This window comes from Onychostoma macrolepis, chromosome 21 (assembly GCF_012432095.1).
Source record: "Onychostoma macrolepis isolate SWU-2019 chromosome 21, ASM1243209v1, whole genome shotgun sequence".
In the NCBI taxonomy this organism is placed as follows: Eukaryota; Metazoa; Chordata; class Actinopteri; order Cypriniformes; family Cyprinidae; genus Onychostoma; species Onychostoma macrolepis.
The window spans coordinates 18,672,392-18,685,630 of record NC_081175.1 but is presented as its reverse complement, the minus strand read 5'-3'; the positions used below and the strand labels follow the sequence as shown (position 1 = coordinate 18,685,630).

General features: G+C 36.2%; 1 protein-coding gene and 1 long non-coding RNA gene across 5 annotated transcripts in view; one reads left to right on the top strand and one right to left on the bottom strand.

The window, feature by feature from the left end:
- The first annotated feature begins 4,444 nt into the window (after positions 1 to 4,444).
- Positions 4,445 to 10,918, top strand: LOC131529162 (uncharacterized). Its single transcript, XR_009268014.1, has 3 exons — positions 4,445 to 5,056; positions 5,267 to 5,372; positions 7,839 to 10,918. It is a non-coding gene; the product is annotated as an uncharacterized LOC131529162 (long non-coding RNA).
- A 123-nt stretch (positions 10,919 to 11,041) lies between these two features.
- The window catches only part of barhl1b (BarH-like homeobox 1b), a 35,546-nt gene continuing 33,348 nt past the window's right edge, over positions 11,042 to 13,239 (bottom strand). For all 4 annotated transcript variants that reach the window (XM_058758718.1, XM_058758715.1, XM_058758716.1 and 1 more), the window contains one exon: positions 11,042 to 12,485. In XM_058758718.1, the coding sequence (XP_058614701.1) occupies positions 12,194 to 12,485 (292 nt within the window). In that variant the 3' untranslated portion in view covers positions 11,042 to 12,193. The remainder of the gene's footprint in view (positions 12,486 to 13,239) is intronic.

The window sequence follows — 13,239 nt, the reverse complement described above, 5'->3', positions numbered from 1 at the left end:
CAGTTCATAAACACAGATTCCCCCAGTGGCCCCGGGAAATTTCACATAAACTTTGATCAAACAGACGTCAGCTTTCTTGGTTTTAAGCACCTGTCATAACGTGTGAAAATAGGCCCGCTCAATCACAAGCAAAGAAAACAGTGGGAAAATAGAGCAAATGCCACAGCGTTACCGTTATATCAAGTCATTATTGTCCAGAATACCCAGGGAATGGATCTCATATGATACAATAAGTTTCTCTTTCATTGATTTTTTTTTTCTCTGAATCTCTTGTATGAATTCTTCCTCCCTGGTAAACTTTGTGGCTTAAAGTTAATGAGTCAGAATTCACTGGTGCATTTATGAGCCTTGAAAAATGCCTGAAAATAGACAGTGGAGAGGAGTGTGAGGAAAAAGGTCTCATGTCCCTCAAACTCCCGTGGCTGTATCTCTCATAGTTAATGCTTCGTTCCTTCAATTTAAATATAAGGAGTCAAAGCATGAAGCCATTATTGGTCATAGGTCCATGCAGAATCTGCACAATTTTTTCTGTGCCTTTTTAGTGCTTCTGTAAATCTAAATAATAATTAGTAGTAATAATTAGTTCACCAGAAAGTTTGCCAAAAATTGTTGTTGGAGTGTTCATGAGAGCTCAACAGAGAGGTATCAATTAGAGTTGTACGCCCTTTAGAATTGAACTGAGAATGTCTTTTCAAATCTAATTCGCTTCCCGAATTTAAATTTTTAAATTGAGGTAGAAAAGAGAATGCAGAATTGCAATTCAAATTTGAATATAAGGAAGTATTTTATCATGAATGCATGATTAAAGTTTGACAAGGCTAAAAAAAGTTTAAAATTTAAACACCTCTTCTCCCAGAATGCCTTACCTGCACTGGATTGTGATTCATTTAACTCCTCCTCTTGTCATTCCAGTCCAACGTCCTGCACTGAAAAAAGTGATAAGTTGACTTAACTTAAAAAAATTGAGGAAACCTGTTGCCTTAAAATTTTTAAGTAAATGATAATTAAAAAAAAAAAAAGTTAATTGAATTGTCAAGTTCACTTAACTTTAAAAAAAAAAAATTAGTATGTACTTAATAATTTTAAGGCAACAGGTTGCCTCAATTTTTTTAAGTTAAGTCAACTTTCACTTTTTACAGTGTGTGGGGTGTGGTCAGTTTCATTCAAATTCCAACTTATGAAATGATTCAGTTCACACTGAGTTTTTGAATTGCAAATGGTCCAAATACATGAATGAAGCTTTCGTTTGAGATGAATCCGCTGAACTGGTTCATAAAATTGAATGATTGGTGCAGGATCTGGTTCTTGATCCTGTTACTGCAGTTGACTGGAGAGGAAAATGATCAATGAAGACTTCCTTGTGGACCAGTCATAGTCAGTGCTAATATACTTCCAGAACATTTCTGGTTTTGGGTTATGTCTTTAGGTTTGGGTGAGAAAGAATGGCAGAATGAAAACATTTTATACAAATTATTCACACTTCTAATAGTCTTGAAAAGCATTACTTTAGTACTGTCCTAGTCTACTTTATATAGACAGTGCCCAAAATGACACACTGATAACTGCAAACAATGAGTGTGTGTGTGGGTAACCTTAGAATCATAGAGATAGTGGTGTGGCTGGCAGCTGTAGGTAGGGATATCAGAGAGCACCCTGCTCTCCTTTCGGCCTTTTTGTCTGAACGTCGGGTCTATTCCCTGACTCAGAGGCCTCATGGGCGTCCTCAGTGGCTCTTTAAGATAGCAGTAATTACTGAGGACCCACAGCAGCGCTTTTGATGCGTATTATTCAAGTGTTGGTTTGCTTCTTCATATGAGTAAGGGAACAGGCGTGGGGTTTTTCCTAACCTATCATACCGCTCAGTCTTGTCTCTCCAGATCTTCTATCTTGTGGTCTATCTTACCCCTACGCTCCTTACTTTCGTGACTCAAGTCTTCCTTTCACTGCTTTTCTATTGTTTTCACTATCAGTTGCCACTCCATTCTTTCTCTCTTCCAGGGATTAACAGTGCCATATCTTGCCCTCATCACTGGCTTTATTTCATTCATGTCTCTGCTTGTATCTTACTCAGGTGCTTTTTCTAGATTGTCAATGCTAACATGAAGAGATGTGGGAATACTAGATGTGAGCAGGGATCTGACGATATCATGTATTGATATCAGGGTTAAATTATGACAGTATTGTGATTTGTTTAGTTTATAGTTAAAGTAAACTGATACATTCTGATCTTTTATTCACATATCTCTGCACTGGACCTTAAAAAATTATCTTATGCTCATCAAGGCTGCATTTATTTGATCACAGATACAGTAAAAATACATAAATTAGCATGTAAAATGACTGTTTTCTGTGTTAATATATATTGAAATGTAATTTGTTTCTGTGACAGCAATGCTGAATTTTCAGCATCATTACTCCAGTCTTCATTGTCACGATCCTTCAGAAAATATTCTAATATGCTGATTTGCCGCTCAAGAAACATTTCTTATTATTAACAATGTTGAAAACAATTAGGATGTGTAATATTTTTACAGACGCTGGTACATTCTATATAAAAATCACAAGAATGGCATGATTTTTAAATCGAAATATTTCGTAACAATGTAAATTGTTTTGCAGTCACTTTTAATTAATTTAATGTGTCTCTTACTCATCCCAGACCATCAATGTTTTATAGTATTGTCCTTTTTCACGACCCTTAGTATCTACACCGGAAGAACTTGAGATTGACAAATGTTCTGAAATAAACATCACCTCGGAATGACTACTAAACACAGACCAGCTCAAGACTGATCTTCAGAAACGGTAAAACTGATGAATGCAAATCAATGCAACATATTTAGAAAACAGAATAGTGAAATACTGATATATTTGAACTGCTTAAAAATGCATAAGGCAATCAAAAGATGATTTAAATTAGTAGGCCGGAGCCCAGAATATACAAGAATGTACCAGATATGTAGAGAATAAAATTCACATCCATCACTTAATGCATAAATATGGATATTTGTAAATAAAATCATTTTATTTCAGACAGATGGGGACAATGAAGTGGGTGAAATGGCTGTGCAGCGCGTCAAAAATAGAAACGGGGCGTCCGTCAACTGTCGCAATGCACTGCAACGTCCGCGTCCAGTGTAGACAGCTTCGAGAGCTGATCTAGTTTTGTAGACACAGTGTAGACAAGGTGTCAGCCAATTAACTATTTCTTCTTGTGTATATTTTATAAAGCTTTCACAGGATTTAAATTCAAGAATGAATGACAATCTTATAAGTGACAGGCTTTTTGTTGTGTGTTTATGTGTGCATCCTAATATGTTTGTATTGTGCGTGTGAAAGCATGTGTGTGTGTAGTATGTGTCGGCATGAACAGGTGTGTTGGTGTGAATTATAAAGGATGCTCAGCACACCCTCAGTGTTGTGGGAGGTTGAACACTCAGTCTTGGCACACTCAGGTCAGTGGAGATCTGCCTCTGTGCTGGATCAAAGAGAGCTGAGCCTGTGTCACACTCTCCAGCCATGATACTAATGCCACAGTCCTGGCAAACACAATGCTCCTCTCCCATCTCCCATCTCCCACTGTTTCTCTGTTTATTCTCTCTCTCTCTACCTCAACACCTGACATGTAATAAATAGACCAGAGTTTTCCATTGTTACTAGAAGGAAATGATTGAAAGAAAAAATGTCATTCAGAGAATTTGCATCATTTATTTTTGACTAAATATCTAGTTGGACCTGTCATGATTTTTTTTTACTAGCCTTATGAATAAAGATTCATTTTTTTATATTTTTTTTATTTATTGTTTTTGTCAGATTTTTTATTTTCAATAATGGTAAATGTAAAATAATATATAAAATGTATTATATTATAAACAATATCATTTTGTTGACATATGTATATGATATAAAATACAAATTGTAATATAGAATTAATATAATTGATAATAAATAAAATATAATTATAATGATATTAATATATATTATATTTTAAATATTATTATATATTAATATATATATATATATATATATATTACACAATAAACACAATAAAAACATAACATAAAAACATGATTTTTGACATTTTTAAAAACCGAATTATCTGTTTTTGCAAATAAACTCTTCACACACACACACACACACACACACGCACATATATATACTGTTTTTCATGTTTTTATTGTGTTAGTTAGCTGTATTTTTTAGTTATTTTTTTAACCTAATCAAAATATACAGTTATATATTATATACAGTTATTTTTACTGTTTAATGCAATACGCAGTTCTCTTTTGAGAATGACAATTTATAATCTAATATAATCATCTGAATTATTATCATAATAGTTATAAGATAACTGAACAATTTAAAAGTTTAAATGGACTGTAGCTCAAACTATCTCTATTCTTAACCTATTCGAGTTTCTCTGTATATCTCTTTGTACCCATAATGTTTTTCACCACTCTCAGCATAAAATGGATGAGGAATGTGAAACACATCAGATGCATTAGCCGTTGTTCTGTGTTCCCGATACAGATCAAATCAATAACAAGTCTGAAGTCAGAGAGTCAGTCTCGGGCCCTTTCAAGTGTCTGTTTTTCTTCTGCTGGGGTTTGAGAGGCTCTTGTTTTATGTCATGTCTTGTGCCGAAGTCTGTGGGACTCCAAAGGGCCTCTCACCTGTGTGAGGAGAAGCTGTGAACCCATCAAACCGACAGGGAGCTTTGTGAAGACAGGCATGAAGCAGACTGCACCCACAGCACACGTCACGGCCCGTTAGGAGAAGCCGAACGCACTAAAGAGGTTAAACTGCCGCGCCTGGCAGAGGCAATTTTATTGATAACCATTTGAAGCCTTTTTTTCCTGCCCGTCTCCGAGCCTTACGTGCCATCACGCTTTTCCGTCTTTATTCCGTTTGCCACTCTCAACTGACTTCAAATGTGGGAAGCCTCTCCCTCCGACAGAAAAGAAGCTGCCGTTGCCTCTTTCCCGCTGTCTCAGCCGTGAAGAGCTGCAGTCTGATCTGGCAGACAATCGTCGGCAAATTCCCACATCTCTCTGATGTATGTAAATATTTATAATATCAGGTTCTCTGATGATCAAATGCACGTTGGTTAATAGTGAACTTACGCTAGTGGCTTCCCCCAATTGTCAGACAGAATGTTCCTACAGTTTTTTTTTTTTGTAACCGTGTTTGACTTGTTGGAAAGGGGGAGTCATTGTCAGTGTTAGCCTGGTTAATCTGCTTTCCTTTCCATCTTTTTCTCTCCCAGCTGCTCGGGCGCTCCATCATTTCCTCGTTAGCCCCTGGTCCCTGCCCTGGCCTGAAGTCATCGCTCAGTTAGGCAGCTGGCAGGCCAGCCCTGAGGGTCCCCAGTGGTGAGTGAGGAGTCAAGGGTTGGTCACTGGATGTACTGTCCATTCCTTCTAGTGCCCTGTCCAATTAGGAGCTATTTGAAACAAATAAATAACACTCTCAATGCACCACTGCTCTTCCTCCATGCAGTCCAAAGGTCTTTGGGTTGTAAGTCTTCAAAGTAATTTGTTATGAAAAGCATGCTTTTATTATTATTATTATTATTATTATTTATTAATTTTTTTGTAAAAGAGGTAAATTAATACAAATTGACTGGAAGAGCAGATGCAGTGTCTGTGAGACTCTTCCCTGTGGGCTTTCTCACAGACTGCCAGGGCAGCCCTGAAGTCCCTGAACAAGTATTAAACAACCCCTGACTCAACATCTTCATCACACCTCTCATTGCATTTCTGCATTCCTTTTCTTTCATTTGAAATAGATTAAATATTTATTTTATTAATGATCTAATTTAATACATAATATACTGTAAATAGTTGATATATATCTGTCTTATATATCATAATTTAATTTCTAACAAAAAATATGTATAAATATATTTGTAATAATTGTTAGTTATGAATGTATATAATAATTATTATTATTATAAAATATACATTATACGATATATATATATATAATTTCACATATAATGTATATTTTTAAAAAAATAAAAATTGGCCCTTATGACTGGTTTTGGTCCAGGGTCACATATGTGTAAATGTATTTGTAATAATTGTTCACAATAAATGTATCCAGTAATAATTATTGTTAACATATTAATTATACTTAAGTGTAAAATTATATATTTTAATCATAAGATTATTAAGGATCTAATTTTATAATACATAATATACTGTATATCATTTAACCAAATAACAACAAATTATTTATATATATATATGTGTGTGTGTGTGTGTGTATTTTACAACAAACAATAATTTCTAATTAACTTACAATAATTACAAACAGTATGTATAAGTGTGTATATATATATATATATATATATATATATATATAATATTTGTTAATTATACATGTATATTATATGTAATATATAATATATAATAATAATATTATCTATATATATATTAAATTAATTGACATTATAGTTTTTCAATATATATTTTTTGTTTGTTTGTTTTGTTTTTGTTTGTTTAAACATGTTTCACATATATTTAAAATAAAGACTGTCATTGAAATTTCAGGTTCATCTCCCCAGGAAGTGTCTTTCTCACAGTCCTTACAACCGTATATTCTACACAATAACACAAAAGACAAAAAACAAAACAAATAAAAACACATTGCCCACCCCTCCCTTTGCCCCCTTCCCCCTCACAAACCCAAAATGCATTCTCCTGCCAGGCTTCACACGGAAGGGTGTTAAAAATACATGTATACCCTTCCTCATCCTTTATTCATACCCATTCCTTCCTTTATGTTTATGAGACTCAGGGGCTTGCGGGGTCCAGTGTTCTGACCCAGGGGTGCGCAGAGGTTCTCCAGAAAGTTCCTCTTTCTCAAACCTAATCCACTTTAAATGAGCCCAAACACTGAAGAACTACTTCATATGTACATACCGGATGTTGGAATTGTGACAGCGTTGCAGCAGTCAAAAGTCCACAAGGATTTATTAGTAAAGAGAACAACAATATTCATTACTGTTATTATTAATATTCTTATCCATAATATAATTTTTTGACAAATGACATAAATATGAAGCAAAGTTCTGCTTGTGCGGATTATGTAGGTCTACAGGGTTGTATTTCTCCCAGCCATTGGGTGTCAGTATAGAGAGGGATGTTGTTAGTGCCCCTCTGTAAGGCCTGGGGGTGGAAGGGTTGGATGTTGTTAGTGCTGTCTACATCCTCCGGGGTAGCGAACGCTCCCATGGGACAGTTCTCTGCTTGTTCACTCATCTGTGTGATGGAACAGCGCGAGCAGGGGGTTACCGACGGCTCTACGACGGTTCGCCCTTATTGATTAGATAATCAGCCTGTCACCTAATACCAGTGTTCTTTACATTATCCCCTGCTGGGACGAACATGACTGTTATTGCTGACTGCAGGGGATCCCTGCAACAAGCACCTTTTATGTCCACTATTCTTTTCTGTGTGGACTCTTTGCTCTTTTTCCCGCTTCTTCCTCTGCTGGACTGCGGGAAGAGTGTTTTCATTATTTGCCAAGATTGGTATGTCAATCCTTTTGCCCCTGACCCAAGTTTAGAAATGCTTTGGGTTTTATTGGAGGAATGATTACTGAGTTATCTCGCTACCTCACTCTGAGGCCTTTATACCTCCACCCTTCGTATACCTTCAGGCAAGGATTGGATTTGATACCCAGGACAGTACCTTGGGATCCGCTCGCTGTCTACTTTCTGTCTCTTTCTATTGTTTCGCTGCCCCCCCCCCCCATTTCCTAAATGTGTCTGTGTGTGTTGCTGATTCAGATCTTTTTTACACTTTGTTTTTTTTTTTTTTTTATTCCAACAGTGTTTTCCAGCATTTCCCCTCGTCTCTCCAGCCAACTAAGTTTATGCAGAGGACAATTGTGAGTAGGGTAACACAGCGACAGTGTCCCAACCACCTTCCCCTGGGGGTCACGGGTGTCGTGACCCTGCAGCAGGTGCCACTGATCTCGTTGCCCATCGCTGTCCCAGTTTCCCAGATTTCTGTCCACACCTGCGCTAGGGTGAAGATTTTCCATTTAGTGTGATCAGAATGATTATTATTCTTAGGAAACTGATTATTTTGATTAAGTGATTTAGGTTTTTTTTTTTAATCCTAAATAATACTAAATGTAAATGAATGAAAATAAAATTTATTTCGGAGCTTTATGTAGGTATGTTTTAATTGTAACACCGAGTTAATATTATTCCAGCCATAAATCAATACCTTTTCCACATTTCTGTATCTTAATATTTAATATTAATTTGAATCTAATTTAATGCTTTAGATCTTTAACTATCCATGCTATTTCTCTGCTCAAATAATGTACATATTTTATGTATTATCTCTGTTTTGGTAAATGGTTATTTTACCCTAACAATGTATATTTTATTATTATTAAATTGTATTATATTACTTTTTTACATTTAAATACATTTAAATGAAGTGTGAAGCAGGTTTGTTTCAAAGAAATAGAGAGAAAGGACATAATGAACGTGCAGATGTTTCTGTTCCTTGCACTGAATTTCATTTGAAGCAACGTGACAAAAAATGGCAATCGTCAGAAAAACATGGGAAAAAGACAGTCGTCCAAATCACGATGCAAATTGCACTTTGATTGACTCTTAATTTCATCTGAAGGCTGTTTTGTTTGGTTTTTATTCTGAGTCAATGAGCTTAATCAGAGTCACTGATCCTGCGGCTCTAAGCTCTCCGTGTTGTGTTTTTGTTTGTCGGGAGATCAGCGAGACTCTATCCGCACTTCATTAACCCTGAGCCGGGGACAATCCTCGGTAAGAGCCGAGGGATTTACCACTATCCTTTCACATGCAAAAATCTCTGCGTCTATTAACAAGACCGAGGAGCTTTTCTTGCAATCAGCTGCGCACTTCGCAAGAATAACCCTTTTCATAAAGATTGAGGGGGGTCATCAGCCTCCTTTGGATCATGTGTAGATCCATGTGATAATTTAAATGTTTGATCTGAATTGATATGTCTTTTTTTTCTTTTCTTTTCTTTTCACTTGTGCATGTGTTTTAAAGAAAAGCGAACATTTCTTAAATTGCTTTTAATGCCTTGGTGAACATTTTTTATTGCGTGTATTTCAATTGTTATTTTATTAGCATTATTGCCATAGTTTTCCATTTTTATGCTTTAGATATATTGTGTGCAAAACAAGCATGCAAATTAATTATTTTGAAATTGTACTTAAAAAATAATAAAGAATATATATATATATATCTTCTTCTTTTTTTGCGCATTTCCCCGCCTCAATAACATGCCATTAATTTTTGAAACGTTCTTAAAATGCTTTCTCTCTCTCTTCTTAGTGATTCATGGACAGGAGCCCAGCGATGAGACGCAGGATGACATGTGCTATATGCGAAAGTTTGCAGCAGGAGCCCGACTGATCACATGTTATCGACGTTCAATTAAAAGCTATTAAGGTCTTTTGTCTGCTCGTTAATATCCCATTCAGCCGCCCTGTCAGAGCGGTCCCTAAACCCTGAGCTTTACGGACCGGTCTCATGGTTGGGTTAAAGTCAGTCTTAGACTCACGGAGGGGGGATGAAGGGGGGTCCCGTCATGCCGCTGACCAGATGTCCCCTTGCTGATCCGAGCCGCAGTCAGCGCTGCCCGGTGACCAGCTGTTGGGGCCGTTTGGCAAAGAGCAGCAAACCAACACTCTCAAGAAAGGGTATGGAAACAATCCATTTCCAAATGGGATCATTTAGGGCACTTAAACAATTACACACTTAGGTGACCATTAATATTTCATCCACATATTGTTTATGAAAACTAAATGAAAAGACTCCGCTTGCTTAGTGATGCATGAGGCTGTTTTAAGAGTGCAAAAAAGCCTGTCACTTTACTCTTGTAGACAAGACAAGTGTTGAGTGTGTGTGTGTGTGTGTGTGTGTGCGTGCGCGCGCGTGTGAGAGAACGAGATCAGTACCCACAACCAACGTCCAATCTCTCAGTATTTCCCTTTTATCGTGCTGCCAATAAAATGAACATCGTTTTAAATTGTATTGAGACCGGCTCATATGATTCATGATCAAAATGATATTTAAAATGTGACCTATTAATAAGAGGTAGTCGCGTTAAACTTTAAGATATGAAGGTAGAATTAAGTTCCCAAATCTCCAGGCGTTTCTGAAAGGTTAGGGAGGTGAATGTTCACTTCCTTGGGTGCGACATTCTTATTAACTTTTTTTTTTTCGTAGGTTCGACAAATTAAATCCACGATGCTAACCAAATAGTGTGGGGTTTGAGCAAAGTGTCTGACAGTCATGTTTAAAATTATTCAAACACATTTGCCAGTTATAGAGTTCTGTGAGCTCGAATTTTATGATATTGCTATCACAGCGTTTGTTTACGTTTATTTTCATAAGCAAACTTTTACTTTTCATGAAATTTCTAGATACCTTTTCAAAGCAGTGACTTGACGTAACCGGTGTAACTAATATGCGTATTTTATTGGTTTTTCTATGTTGAAACTTTGTCCTTCGTAACTTTTAAAAACGAAACCTTTTAGGACAATTTAGCCTGCGTTTATGGATAATAAACCATGAATTATTTTAACGACTCGTTTTTTCCCCCCACACCGTGTTGACCTATTTATTTGACAAAATAAATAAAATATGACATTTATCTTTTCAATTATACAAATAATAAAATTATAATTTAGTGTTGGCCCACTTATCGCGTTACCAGAAATTCACAATGTGTATTATTTTCGTGCAATTACTCCTGAATTAGAATTATCATTCAGGTAGTTACATACAAAACAAAAATGTTTATAGTAGGCTATCCATGTCAAATTGACTCTGGTTCTGGTTCTTGTTGCAAAGCACAGGATTGTCAAGTTTCTTAATTCATACATTTGCGTGTCAATGTTCAGGTCTGGCACGCGCGTTATGCACCTGCATATCTTTTATATTGGCTGTTGGTTTAGTGTAATTGAATTGTCTATGAGAACACGAGTGTGTATTTGTTTAGGCTACCTCCACATTCTCAGTCAGTGGTAAATTAATGAAAGATCTTTATTAGCACATTTATAAAAGTAATTCTCCTTGCTCAAAGACCACCCTCCCCCGCACATCCAGCAGTTTTAAGAGTTTTCAAGAAGTTCACACCGCTAAGCACACGGGGGCACGAACGAAAATCATTTGGAATTACGAGAATCATTACTTCACAAATCATTATTCTCAATATACAGCTTCACCAGAAAGAATGACAAGATATTTCAACGGCTTTATACAGAGTTATTGCACAATGCCTGGGTGAACACTTTGCATGTCATCTCCTTTCAGACGTCTTATTGATCACAAGTGATCTGAAACGAGGACTTGGCGTTTTCCCGTCAACATCAAAGTGATACTACTGGCAGTTGTGCAGGAATATAGAAACGAAAAAAGCAGCACAAAAATAATCGATTGATAATCGATTAATAATCCATCCCGTCCAATCCACCTGCTTGTTCTGTTTAGGCGTAGCACTCCGTGCCATTCAACTGTTTGTCAAATAGAAAAGTGACACTTCTTCATTTAAGTAGCTTTTTCATTTTGTAGAGACGTGTCGGGTTTTAATGTGCTGCTCACGTCAGTCTCACCTGTTAAAGTAAGGCTTGGAAATATGATACAAAAAGAGAAAATTCGAGATTTGTCTTTCGACATAAAACAAAATATTCTTATTTACACCTCTTGTCCTTTGTACATTTTAGAGGGTCACTACAAAGCCCACGATTTATGACCTGGATTTCATCTCAGGATAATTAAATATGAATCTACCATTTAAATATTCTTTGCGTCAGGGATGCACCAACAATTCACATTTGTAATATTGACTAGTTCAAATAATAATAATAATAATAGTCATTTGTGAAACGAAATGTCCCTGTAGTATCATGTCCCGTTATTACTGCGTTCATAACGGTCTGTATTTGTTTTCTCCAGATTTAACATTTAGGATAAACCAAAAAATATAAACATAAGTTAAAAAACATAAGTAAAATAAATAATTAAATAAAGTTTAAAAATGTCTCTAATCACTTTTTGTGTGTCAGTTTGTTTTTGTGGCTTCGTAAAATTTCTCGAATATTTTGTCACCAGTAAAATAGTTTTTTGATGGTGGAGTTCAAAGCTGCCATGTATTGTAACGAGTCCGAATCGTGCCGTTCATCGTGGTGGTGTCGGTCTGGGTAACACACCGGAGAGGGGGGGCAGAGGCGGCGGCTCGTTGGCGCCCTGGAGACCGTGCAGAAGAATCCGGGGAACGAGAGGACGCTGCAGCGCCGGCGGGGGCGCCGAAGGTCCCCTGTATAAGTAGAGCGCTGCTCCAGGGTCCAGATTCGACACCAGGCTTTGAGGGTAGAAATACGGCGAAGGGAACATCCTTTGCAGCGCAGAATAATTTCCAGCCTCCGCTAACAATTCCAGTCCGACCGCCGTTTGCCTCTTCCACTTTGTCCTTTTTTCCAAGACGAAAAAGAGTGATGTTAGTAGGCTATATAAAAATCAAATTGAAATTATTCTACGACTAGCGTTTTATCTTCTGGTAGAAGCTGTGACAAAAAGAAAACAAAAACACACAGAGTAGCCTACGTGTATTGTCTTGCATGCTTGTTCCCAAGCGAAACATAAACCCAAACCCAAAGAAATCCTCTGTTTCTAAGTATCACACAATTTAATAATAATATGATTTACGTTAAAATAGAACATCGTTAGAGCTTTGTCACTTACATCAAAAAGATTAATTCGCCTATAGGGGAACGAGCAATGGAAAAATAGTATTTTGATATTTAATTCACATTAATTGTGCAAATAATATAAACAAGATATAACGTAAAAAGCAGGCAGCAAATGTCACAAATATTTCAGTAATTCATTTTATTTCATGGACGCATGCAACATTCGTGGATAAAATACTGTATATTAATTTCAAATCTTTTAACTTGCTGCGAATACAACTGGGAAATATGCCAATAAACTACTTGTAGAAGTTCAATATATCTATTTTGATTTTTGATAAATTCCTTTTTATTTTTTATTGCGTCTTATTTTTGTTCCATTTTGTAGTTCTTTTTTAAGCTATAAAATAAGAATGATGTGAATCTTTAAAAATGAAAAGCTAAATAATTTATGTTTAAACCACATTTATTTAAACGATATTTATTCTGTAGCATTTCCTTCACTTTTACCGATGCAACCACATCACCATGGCA